Source organism: Sceloporus occidentalis, unplaced genomic scaffold (genome assembly GCF_023333645.1).
Source record: "Sceloporus occidentalis isolate IW3139 unplaced genomic scaffold, rSceOcc1.0.p SCAF_1, whole genome shotgun sequence".
Classification (NCBI taxonomy): Eukaryota; Metazoa; Chordata; class Lepidosauria; order Squamata; family Phrynosomatidae; genus Sceloporus; species Sceloporus occidentalis.
The window spans coordinates 240,122,879-240,135,233 of record NW_028316981.1 but is presented as its reverse complement, the minus strand read 5'-3'; the positions used below and the strand labels follow the sequence as shown (position 1 = coordinate 240,135,233).

The 12,355-nt window shown below is 42.4% G+C and overlaps 1 protein-coding gene across 2 annotated transcripts; it reads right to left on the bottom strand.

Moving 5' to 3' along the window:
• Positions 1 to 2,638: 2,638 nt before the first annotated feature.
• On the bottom strand, positions 2,639 to 11,233 carry LOC149323668 (procathepsin L-like). Of its 2 annotated transcripts, none has more exons than XM_089490838.1 (8): positions 11,147 to 11,233; positions 8,364 to 8,497; positions 6,943 to 7,065; positions 6,706 to 6,861; positions 5,622 to 5,846; positions 5,025 to 5,193; positions 3,776 to 3,899; positions 2,639 to 3,167 (listed from the first exon to the last, which is right to left on the bottom strand). In XM_089490838.1, exons 2-8 carry the CDS (start codon positions 8,487 to 8,489, stop codon positions 3,068 to 3,070), a joined length of 1,023 nt encoding a protein of 340 aa, XP_089346964.1. In that variant the 5' UTR covers positions 8,490 to 8,497; positions 11,147 to 11,233; the 3' UTR covers positions 2,639 to 3,067. The 2 variants fall into 2 exon arrangements, with proteins under 2 accessions (XP_089346964.1, XP_089346975.1); XM_089490849.1 differs by lacking the exon at positions 11,147 to 11,233 and adding an exon at positions 8,602 to 8,824.
• Positions 11,234 to 12,355: the final 1,122 nt, after the last annotated feature.

The following is a 12,355-nucleotide window of genomic DNA, read 5'->3' as shown; positions in this document are numbered from 1 at the left end:
GGTGGGAGCTAAAATACAGCAACACCTGGAAGCCCATGCCATCCCACTCTATTTTAAAGCTGCCAGGGAGTGCCATCATGAATGTTTTCCATTTCCTTTTGATTCTGTGTCTTCAAGAGCTAACAATATTCACAAGCATTTCACCTCCTCTCTGGGTCATGAAACCAAGTTAAACTCCCTTGCCAGTTCCATGATAGTTTGTCATGGAAAGAAATAGTTGCCAAAGAAAAGATAATATGCCTTCCCTATCGCTCAGTCAGTCATTGCATTTGATAGCTCTTTTTTAAAAAAGAAAACTTAATCCTGCCCCAAGGCAAAGTGGCTTTCTATACCTCATTGATTCAATATAAAATTCAGAATTCATCGTCAGCCCATGCCCCGCAGAATGAGATGTCGGTTTACTGTAAAACCCCCACAGAAACAACATTCACCCATGTTCTGGTTCTCTCTCTCTCACACCCCCACACTCTCTCACACACCTACCAATCACTGCATAAACAAACCTAATGTAGGATGTCCCATTTCCTGTTGTAATCTAGTTGATCAGGTTTTCTTCCAACATTAAGGTGAAATTAGTTGCTTTCCTGTCATCCAACAGTTGCATGAGGAACCAAGCTTTGTTTTTTTAAATAGTTTCACTAAAGTGAGGAATTGACTGAAAATAGGCTGTTTTCCACAAGAACAACCACCACCAAAATGTCTTACACAATCATGCTACAATCTAAACACATATATTAAGAAAGAAGTCCTATTTAGAGCAGTGTGACTGACTTCTGAGTCAACAGGGTTCAGACAGGATGGACTGCTTTGCCAGAACACATCGTGCAATGATCAACCTATTTATCTCTAGGTCAGGCAAGGGTGTGGAAACCATGTTTGTCTACATTTAAATATCAGGCCTTTGGGCTGGTCATCAAAACAAAGGCAGGGGGAAATGCTGGAAAGACAAACAAAAATAAGAAGGGGAGGAAGAGGATCAGCATTCTTTATGTGTACTGTACTATTGATTTCAATAGATCTACTCTAAGCATTGCTAAGACTAGACTATAGGGGAATAGTTCGTTTTAGTTTTATAGGATTTTCTGGGGAGAAATTGTTAGTTCACCTCTCTTAAAGCTGTGCAAGATGCAACAGAAGATGTCATTCATACGTCAGAGCAACTGCAAAAATGTTTAGTGATACATAATTAAGAATCATTGGAGATAGTACCCCTGCAGTATACAATGCTATACCACCACCATCTCAACTATGAATTAGTCATTTTCTGTACATTGAACAGGGCAGGGAGGGTATCATGATTATCTTAGCGAGTCAAATGCTTTATATGTGAAGCAACAGATGAATCTGGGTATTATATGTTTAAGCTAGTCTAAAGATATTGGCTGAAATTCTTTACCAATCTGGCAAAGAGTAGACTACACCACTGTACTTCCCCATCTCTTCTTCCCCAGTATGACCAGACTTGTTTACCCTAAAATGCACTAAATGTGTTAAAACAGGTCTTATTCTACAACAGGGAGGGGAATCATGTCACCAGTGGGTTTGAGAGCGAGGGTGGTCCCTCTAGCCAGTTGGATTGCAGCTCTCATCAATTACAAGTAGCAAAGGTAATGGTGTGAGAGAATGGGAAATGCAGTCTAACATGTGGACAGCTATAGGTTTCAGTTCTGTCCTAGAACCAGCTAATTAAAACACTTAGTAGCATTTCAGCAGAGCACAACACAACTATAGGATAAAATATTATGGATGCCAAGCAAATGTTGCTACAGCTGTTCACCAGTAAGTAATGACCTTGGGGTGGCATACACCAGTGTTTACAGCAAAATGTCAGGAAACATCACATAGGAAGTGGTGACATTCAGGAATTTTAAACAGTAACCAGAGGCCTTTGCTAGCATGCATTGCAACTCTTACTTCAGCTGCAAAATGGGTCTCAGAAATGGATGGATAGCTGCATCACTTCTTCAAAGTCCAAGATCCCTTTCCCATTTAGTGACTGATGGCCTCACCATTAGCCTTCTGTCTTCAAGTAGTCTGCAAAGCATGAAATATCCTAAGTATCTGAAGTCTTCAAGCAGAGGCAGGGAACCTATGGCCCTTCAAAAGTTTCAGCACTAAAGCTCCCACAAACCCTTACCCATTGGCCATGGTGGGAGTAGCAACCCACAAATCCATCTCTGTGCTTAAAAACTCAGTTTAAAGTGACAAGCCATACAAACAATGCACATGCCATTGAAAGAGGATGGTGTATAGTAGCAATGCCTGGGGACTATTGACTCTGGAGACCAGGGTTTAAATGTTTGACCATGAAAACACACTGGATGACTTTGGGAAAGTCACACTCTCAGCTTAGATGAAAGTAAGGGGAAATGCCCTCTGAACAAATATTCTCAAAAAAGAAAACCCTGTAATTGGTTCACCTAGGTTAAGTCAGAAAGGACTTACAAGGATACTACTTAAATTATTATTTTGTCTATTAAAGGTACAGGAACCCTCTTTTGGACAGCCACTCTACGTTTCCATTGGCTGAACATTATTCTAGGACTCTCAGGAACAAGTATGCACAGTAGTATAAAATTATTTCAGAACAGAATGGAGAGACAGGTTTCACATACAAATGGGACCGAACTCTTCTGAATATGTTGAAATGTTCAGTGTTTATTTGAAAAGCTCTAGCTCTTTGTGCAAGCCATTGGTTAAAAAAAAAAATCAAAATTAAAAAAGAAACTGATTTAGCCAGAATTCAAGCTATCAATATTACAAGCTTGTGTACATAAGCAACATTTACATCAAGTTTATAAAAGAGGGCACACATTGCCATCAAGTAAACATCACAGAGGCTCAAGGTAAAAAAAAAATCACAACTCAGATCTTGGAAGAAAATAGCTGCAAGCACATGTATTAGTAACATGTGCAAGTCAGTTTAAAGTCCTTTCTGGTGCTGAAATACTTTGGTGGCCTCAGAGAAAGTGTCCAGAAAGACCAACAATCCGGAAAGCTTATTCCAGTGGTTCATCTTCTCAAGTTGAAAAACTGCTGTTAACCAGCAATTTCATCCTTGGAGAAGTTATACAAGAGGATAGCTGGCAGCTGTAGCTATACCACAGTTGTTTTCTCTATCTTTAGCCATGAGGATATAACCTTTGTCACCCCACACCTCGCTCCAGCTGAAAGAAAAAAAAAAACAGCAGTTAAGACTGGTAAAGCAAACTATTCTAATATAGCAAACTAGGATTTTGGAACACCTACCACAATGCTCACATCTCTTCCCATGGTATTTCTTTTGTATCAAGTATCAACAAAAAAATGCTGAAGTGCTTATTATAAGCCAACAGCTAAGTCTATCTGCATTTCCTTCTAGCCCCTTTATCAAGTAGGTTTTCATGCAAATACTTCACCTCAGTTATAGATTTGTATTTATTTAGAGTTGCAGGCCAGCCAATCATGGCTGAGAAGCTCAGTACAAAAATACTGAATGCAGTCTCAGGGCAATAAAATTTTAGATGGCTGAGTGAGACAATCAAGGGATCATAACTATAACAGTCAAGGGAGGAGAGAGGGAGGCTGAAATGTATGTAATATTTAGTAAGGATGTATTATATATGTTGTATGGTATTACAGACCATAAAGCAATAAAAAACCTTATAGAAACTGCTAGGATAAACAGCACACTTTACAAATTCCAGCATACATGCAATTACATCACTGTGTAAAGCTTCAGAAAAATTATTAACACAATCCAAAGGCAAGAAGTCTTTAATTTTGCCGTACATACCTGTTTTTGACAATCCAGTACTTTTTCTTCTTGTTTTCGGGATCTGTTCCCTCAAATCCATAACCAACAGCAAGAACACCATGATCCAGATCTTCACTGCTGCATTCTGGTTCATAGTAAATTCCTAGAAATGGAAGGATAGATCAAATTTCAGATAAATAACTTTTCCTTCAGGTTATCTTGTCTGATGCAACCTCTTATAGGAAGTTGATTTATGCAAAGTTTAAATCTGTTTATGCTGACCAAGTGACTCTCCAGTGTTTTGGATACAGTACAAGTCTGTTTTTTGCTTCTTGTTTATTATGTGACAAATGATCTGTAAATATATCACCACCTCACTAAGGGAAAGATTTTCCCCAACCTTCATTCAAAGAAATACAGAGAAGGGAATGTGCATCTTTATGCTGGCTTTCAATGAGACAGAAAAAAACACTAGCAGATATTCAAAATTTCTGCAAAGATGTCCATATAAAAGGAAACAAGGTTCAGGATATTAAGGCTCTTCTGGCATTTGCCAAGTCTGAGTGAGGCAGAGCCTCATTTACTTCTTAGGATTTTGAGGGAGAATTCTTTGCCCCCCCCCCCCCCCCGCCCCATAAAAGGAGAGTGTGATGAGGAAGGAGTAAGTTCTGGGTTTGGCTCAAGGACTTGCATGGAGCTGTTATAGTAAGAACAGATTATTACCCATGCAGCCTCCTACAGTTTTACATCTGCCTCAGAAGACAGAAATGGGTCACTTTAGTCACAAGTCTAAACAAACAGTCATCTTTTAAATTATCTGCAAACCTCCTAAAATTGCAGGAGAAAGCAGATTCTACCTTTGCTTGATATCCTATTGTTACCTGACAGACTGGAACTGTCAAGTATTGCTTTTCGTATTTATAAGACAAAAGCAAGAGAATAGCAACTGCAGTAATAATCCGCATTGATTCCATACTGCAGAAATAATCCAGTTTGACACCATTTAGCTACCATGGTTCAATGCTACGGAATTCTGATAATTGTAGTTGTGTGAGACATTTAGCCTTCTCTGCACAGGACTCTAGTGCCACAACAAGCTACAATTCCCATGTCAATGCCATGTCAGATGCAGCCATTGACCGTTTTTTCATTGGCTTCCTTTGAGAAACTGCATAATACACTTTGCAGTTCTCACTGTTAACCAGCATTTGGGAATGAAAGGAAACTGGGTAAAGGCTGGCAGTGGAGTGCATAAAAGAGATTCTCACATGTTTGAACAGCACCTCACCTGACTTATAGAACTGGAAAGTGGAGTGACCAGCATCAATAGCAACAGAGACTGGCCCAACAGTAGCCACTGCCTCCATGAGGGCATGCTCATGTCCTGCTTCGATATCAATAAACCCGGTGTCATTAGCAGCATTGAATTCGGATTTGTACAGGCAATCTTCATCATCCTTAATGAAGAAACACATTTGTTACAATTCAAACTTCAAATGCAGGAAAGCTCATTGAAACATTAGTTCTCCATTTTTTAAAAAAAACCCACTATCAATATGGATAAACTATAATGAAGCAGAGATTGAAATTGCTGAGCAAATTCAATCCATTTAAATTCAAACTGAAGCATTATCATTTATCAGCTTTTTCAAAAGCTTCCCAGCCATCAACTAAAAAGAACAGTTTACCATTTTCATTTGCTGCACTGCAAACTCAATATGGTGGCAGCCAAGTATTCCAATGGCAATCCCAGAGATTTTAATAGCTGCTATTTCTTAATTTGCTTCCCTAATGTATCTGTTGACCTGTTAGATCTGACAAATAATTTGGTAGGAACGAAATCTAACCAAGGAAGAAGGCACTACTGGTTCAGACGCCATTATACCTTGGCAATGTAAGGGTAGGAGTCCTCAGAATCAATGCCACCATTGTCCAGAATATACTGGAAAGCCTGGTCCATAAGACCCCCATTGCAGCCTTCATTTCCTTCAGCCTGAGAGCAATCCACAAGGTTTTGTTCACTCAAGGAGACCAGCTTGCCGGTTTTGCGAAAATGTTGTCCTTCAAGGGCTCCAGTTGCACTGAATGCCCAGCAAGAACCACAATGACCCTAAGGACAAATTGAGAGAAATTTGTTAAGTTCTGCAATGGGAGAAAGCACTGCTATCATGCTGTGATCAATCTGCTCAAACACAACTGGGAAAAACTGAACTACAACTACCAGAATCCCTCAGCCAGCCCAGCTCAGTCAATGAAGTCTGCCTTTCTTTCAACTCAATTTGCCTTTCCAGAAAAGAGCTTCTCTGGGCAACTGATCTTTCCAGATTAGTAGTAAGTTCTTCTACTTGCTTCAGTAGGCCTTCCAGATGTTTTGCACTGCAAAGCCAATAGTAAGGGACTGTGGGACTCACGGGACTAATTTTGACTACTAATGGTCTAAGCAGAGCCAGGCAATGGTAGCAACAACACTGCAAATGTGCAAGGTCAGCAAGTTAACTAGAAGACAGTCACAGCACTCTGCCCAGCCTCCATTTCCTGGCATGAACAAAATTACAGAGAAAAGGGCTTAGAGGAAGGAAAGGCAATTTCTCTCTTAATCATCAGCTGCACAGCTTAAGAAAGAGAACTATTACTGCTCAGGAAAATCAATCTTTGGACTACAATTCCTAGACCCCCTAACCACTGGCCATTCTGTAATTTACAGTCCAACAAAGTAACTTTCTGAACCTCTGCTAATGCTTCAAATAGTAAGATGAGAATTAGTAAACCTGATGAAATCCCAAAAGGTCTGAGAACTACATGCTATAATATTACTACAGATAACCAGATTCCACCAGTGCTATGAGAACCAAGAATGCTTGAGAGGTGATTTTCAGGCAGTGCAAAGCACTGTATGTAACCCACTGCTTAAAGTGCTGCTCAAGCTACTAGTATACAGCTAAGCCAAACACAGAAACCCAGATACATACCTGATTCTTCACTGGAGTTACATATCCCTTTTCCCTCCAGTCAACAGATTTTGGAAGCTCCACAAAGTTTGGTTGAAGAAACTCAGATCCTCTGTATTTCTTTGCTGTCTTGGAGTGCTTATAACCATTCATCACTTGCCTGAACTCTTCATTGTTCTGGAAAAAAGAGGAAATACATCAGGATAACATCAACACAATTACTCAAGGAAGTAGCACTACAACTTTGCTGATACATACCATGTCTCCAAATTGATTCATTCCCAGGGTGAAGCTATGCTTGCCCATGCTGTGTTCCAGGTTGTGCAATTCAATCATCTTCAGATTCTTCTCCCAGATCATTCTTCTCCAGCCTTCCTCTTTCTGAAGAAGAAATTAATGTTTAGTCTTCAACATCCTCTAGATTCTGAAGAGATTGGCTAAATCTAGTAACCCGAATAAACCATGGGCTGGATGAAGCACTTTAGCATCCAGCTGCCAAGAGTTCATGCAAGTTATGCTTTAGAGCTGCTTATTTGCTTTTGATTCTCCCATCTCCTTCCTATACCTGTCAGCTCCCTGGCCCCCAACAGCTACAAATGCCACCAATTGTGCCAAAACTGCAGCACAAACCACAGCAACCAGTTTTGGTTGGGTAGCTGAACACAAATTACTTTGTCACTTCAAGGCAGCATGTTGAAGCCACAACTATATTTCTTAGTTTTAGTTTGAAACAATGCCTGAATTAAACTTTTAAAATATCTCCAATATCTAGCTTCTCTTTTCATGCTGGATATGCCAAGAGTGTGCCACTATTTCAGCCAGCCCTTTTAAAATTATACAGTTCATGCTTATTTTATAAACTAATTCAAGGCTTTTGGTCTGTGGAGGTGTTTTAATAACAACCCTCCCTGCTATATATCCCCAACTCAAATTAAGCACAACCATTTCAAAATTGAGCATAAGTAACTCCCAATATGAAGCCTTACTATTCAATGGCTTGTGTCAAGGGTGGAAAAAGATACACAAGTAGCAAATAACTAATACTATCAAAACTGAAAACATTTAATATTTAAATTAATATCCTAATCAAAACTAAAAAAAACATAGAAGGAGGCAACCTAGTACCCACGGGCAGTTATGAGTTACACTTCCCATACCTCATGACTGCCCATCCCAACTGATTTATGGGAATTGTAATACAAAACACCAGGAAACCAACAGCTCCTAACCCTGACTGGGGATGAAGGGAATTGTAACCCAGCCCTTCCTATGCACTATTCATAAGACATTCACAACTACATCATTTCAAACTGTCTTTCAGTACTGTATATGCTCATGTGTAAGTCTAGAAATGTAGGCTAAAAATGGACCCCAAACTTTACTTTAAATCATGTCTGTATGTGTATATAACACACACACACACACAATCCCCTGGTGAAAGGCAAGAGTTTAATCTGCACTGGAAGCACTGCCCCCCCTTCAAATCCATCCAGCCTTTGGTATGAGGACAGTTATGCCTGTTGGAATTGTGTACATTATTTTCCTTTGCTTTGTCCTTTACATCCTTCATTACATGCCCTTAAGTTTTACCCTTGACTTCTCCATGGGTCATATCAAAATCCATAGATTTGCCCCCCAAACCTGCCCTTGACTTATACATGAGGTTGACTTATACACACCTCAGCATAGTTCTTGCCATGCCATGACTTCCATGCTTCCCAATGACTATCCAGAGCAGGGTCTACGCTGGGAGCAGCAAAGCATGTCTCCACCGCAAGGGCCAGTAAACACAGATAGACCTTCATATTGAAACCTGTTGTGAGAAGAAAATCTGGTTCAGCAAGATAACTTCCTTTGCTTACAATGAACAACATTATAGTACAGAAAAAACTTTCCAAGTTTGGGAGAATAACCTACTTTTTTAAAAGGCTAACACAGGCACACCCCACAGCTATCACATAAGGCATCTGGTACAAGAGAATTTCAGTCCGTTCCTTATGCGATCTTCTCAGTGACTTAGCAGTAGAAAATTATGAACACAGTGATGCCTCAAGTTCTTTCAAAATGCTGTCTGAACTTTTATGTACATAGATATACATTGAGAAGCAGGGATGGGGCAAGACTACCTTTGACGCGCTAACCAAGTTTTCTTAGGAAGGGATGGAAGTCTCATACTTCTTGCACCTTAACAGCAACAATGTGAGGTCAATGCCATTTTGGTAGCAAACGAAAAGAAAAAAGAGCCCTTTCAAGTATTTTCTCTGCCTTTCTGTATATTATTACCAAAGTTCCTAAAAACTATAATCTCTCCCTCTTGAAGGAGCATAGTGTGGCAGCCAGACACTGTTCTTCAGCAAAATAACAGGAAACTAAAAATCTCTTTTTGAAAAGGCACTAGCAACATTGCTGGGTGCATTTGGTCCAACATTGTGGCTCTAATGATCTCAAACAGTGCCCTTTGAGAGCTTTTGGACGTCAGCTCCCAGAGGCCTCAGCCAAGTTGGCCAATAGTCTGGGATTATGGGAGCTGAAGTGCAAAATTCCCTTAAAGAGCACAGTTTGGGGACCACTGTTATTAGATCCAAGACTGTGGGTCTTAAGGATCTATTCAATCCAAGACTAAGGATTTATTAGGTCCATGGATCTATTAGATTCAACTCTGTGGGACTAAGGATGCATTCAATCTATTAGATCCAATACTGTGGGTCCAAGGGTCTATTAAAGATCCCACACTGTGGATCAAGGGGAAGGGGATCCGGGGAAAGAAGACCCCATTCCCCCCTGAACCCTCCCCCAGAGGCCTCTCCCCTCCTCTCCCCCAGAAGGCCCACAAACCAGAGAGATAAACAGGAGACCCAGCCCAGCCCTTCCAGCAGCTGCCTCCCAAAAGAAGGAGGAGGAGGAGGAGGATCCCTGACTCACCCGGCCTTTTCCAGGAATCACTTCCGCTCTCCTGGCTCCAAGGCTCTTTTTTTGAGGGGGGGGGGCTGAGAGACCAAGGGAGGGAGGGGGCAAAGACACGTGATCCAGCTCCAGGGAACAGACACGTGAGTGCCAATTCACATGACCAAGGGTTGCGTGTAGAGGGGGTGGGGGTTGTAGGCCCAGGATGAGTGTCAACAGCAACAACAACAACAACAGCAGCTGCTGCTGCCTCCAGGGCCTCTGTGGAGGGCAGCTTCCCTCCTCCTCCTCCTCCTCCTCCTCCTCTTGGCTGGGCAGGAGCCCAAGGAGAAGGGGAAAGAGCCCAAAGGGAGGCCCATGGCCCCTGGGCAGGCTTCTCAGCCAGGCTCCCAGAGGAGGAGGAGGGCATTTGGGGGACTCCTCCTGGGCAGCAGGATGGAAGGCACTTTCAATAGTGCCCCACTCCCATAAAGGCAACAAAAGGAGAAGGGGTCCATATACAATAACGCCCTACGCTGAAGGAAGAAAACACTTTGGCCATGACCACAGAAAGAGCTGGGGATGGGCATGGAAGTAAATCCCTGCTCCCAAATGGAAGAGGGCCTCTGGATGCGAAAGGAGAGAGATTATTATTGCTGTTGTTTTTCTAACCCCCCCGACTCCCAGCCCCCCCCCCCCCGGCCTGGAATGTAGGACCGAAGTGAAATGGAAGGCCGGGAAAGGCAGCCCCAGGGAACCAGAGGGAGAGAGGTGGCACCTGGCCCAGTTTCGTAACCGAGGCCCCGGAGAGGCAGCCAGGGAGGCCCCGCTTTCCCCCGGAGCAGAGGCTGCTGCTGCTGTTGCTGTTGTTTGTGGGTGCCTCGGAGCCCTTCCAGACTCATCGGGGGGGGGGGGGGTCTTGGAAAGGGTCCTTCCAGAGAGGGAGCCCCCAGGGCTGAGAGAGTGTGACTTCGTCCCGGTGGACTGGGGTCCCAGGGTCAGGGGGTCGAACCCTGCTCTCCAGAGTCGCCCAAGCGCAGTGGCAATGTATATAAATACATATATATATATATATATACACACATTGAAAGACCTATATATGGGTGTGTGCGTGTGCATTATATATATATAGTGTGCATAGATATATATATACTGTGCATATATATATATATATGTATATATAAACACACACATATGTACACATTATATATACACATACACAATACATAAACAGAAACACAAACACACATATGATATTTGTATCTCGCCCTTCATCCAAGGCTGGGACTCAGGGCAACTTGCAACATTAGAAAACACCACGCGGTGAAATAAATCAAGATTAGATTGCCAGAAGAATTAAAACAAATTCAAGGCTAAAATGACAAATGCTTTAAAAAGACTAAAATGCTTGAAGACACACACATGTATATGCACACAGTGTGTCTGCATGCATGCATGCATGTGTGTGTTTCAGAAGGAAGCCTATCCAGGAGTATCCGCCAGGACAGCCAAGTACAGTAACTCCCATTCTCCATAGAAAGGAAAGCAGGGCCGGAAGAGGCCCAGAGCGGAGTCTCACCTGGATGAGCGCAGCCTCGACAGCAGGGTCCTCCTGGTTCTGCTCCGTGAGCGCTGTGGAGCGTTTAGGGTCTGGGGCTGCTCTCTTAGCCTCTCCTGCTCCTGCCAGGCCCCGCCCCGCGCCTCCTGATTGGCTGGGAAGCGCAGGGGGCGTGGCTTGGGCTTAATCCTGCCAGGGATCGTGACTCTGGATCCCGTGATGGAGGGGGCTGGGATGGAGGGATGGGGATCAACAGCATCTGGGGCCAAGGACGCCAGGGCTCTTCGTGGGCCAGGCAGCCAAAAAACAAACCAAAGACAGACACACAGAGGGAGATAATGTTTTCCCCAAAATCAGCAATAAGGGCCTCAGTTGCCTCTTTTTCTTTCACAAGGGATCCTGCTTAGTAGGCAGTGAGTAGGCAGTGAGTAGTCAGGCCTGCCAGATGTTGAAGAGTTTAAAAAGTCCAGATGTGGTTTGGAGCAAGGTGTCCTCCTTGCAAAAGAGGACAAGAGGACATCCCTTCCCTCCCCCCCAAAAAATATGAGGGGCATGAAACTAAAAACACTTGGTCCAAAACACACTGCAGAAATAACCCAATTTGAGACCGCTTTAACTATCCTGGCTCAGTGCTAGCGAATTCCAGGGACTGTAGTTTTGCAAGACATTAAGCCTTCTCTGTCAATGATGGCACAGTAAACTATAAACTAGTGCCATAGCAAACTACAGTTCCCAAGATCCCCTCGCACTGAGCCAGGGCAGTTAAAGCGGTCTCAAACTAGATTATTTCTGCAGTGTGTTTCGGACCAAGGAACACTCACTCATTCATTCATTCAATCAATACACACACACACATATAAAACTTCCGCTTTTGCCAGTTTATTAAGAGCAGGAAAAGGAGATTTAAAAACAAGAAGCCATCAACATTAGTAAAACAGCAAAACAGTTATTTATATTGTTCTCTAGTTCTCCATGGTGCTCATTGCCATAAAAAGAAGCGAGAAAAGGAAGCCGAGACCAGGAACTTCAACGATGTGACCTATATTGTATTTAGTCTTACACAAAAGTCACACTGCTACATAGGTTTTTTTTAGAGATAACTAGAACTAGGAGGCATAAATATATAGTTGGCCCTCCGTATTCATGCATCCATGGATTGAACCCCCATGCAATTAAAATATGTTTTAAAAAAATTAAAATTCCAAAAAGCACCTCGATTTTGCCATTTTG

Excerpts from the sequence above, each read along its gene's own strand:
- LOC149323668 (XM_089490838.1), bottom strand. The coding sequence starts at position 8,489 with ATGAAGGTCTATCTGTGTTTACTGGCCCTTGCGGTGGAGACATGCTTT. Across the intron at positions 6,862-6,942 it reads TGAATCAATTTGGAGACATG|AACAATGAAGAGTTCAGGCA; the intron begins GTATGTATCAGC and ends TCTTTTTTCCAG. Across the intron at positions 5,194-5,621 it reads CCTACCCTTACATTGCCAAG|GATGATGAAGATTGCCTGTA; the intron begins GTATAATGGCGT and ends TTCTTCATTAAG.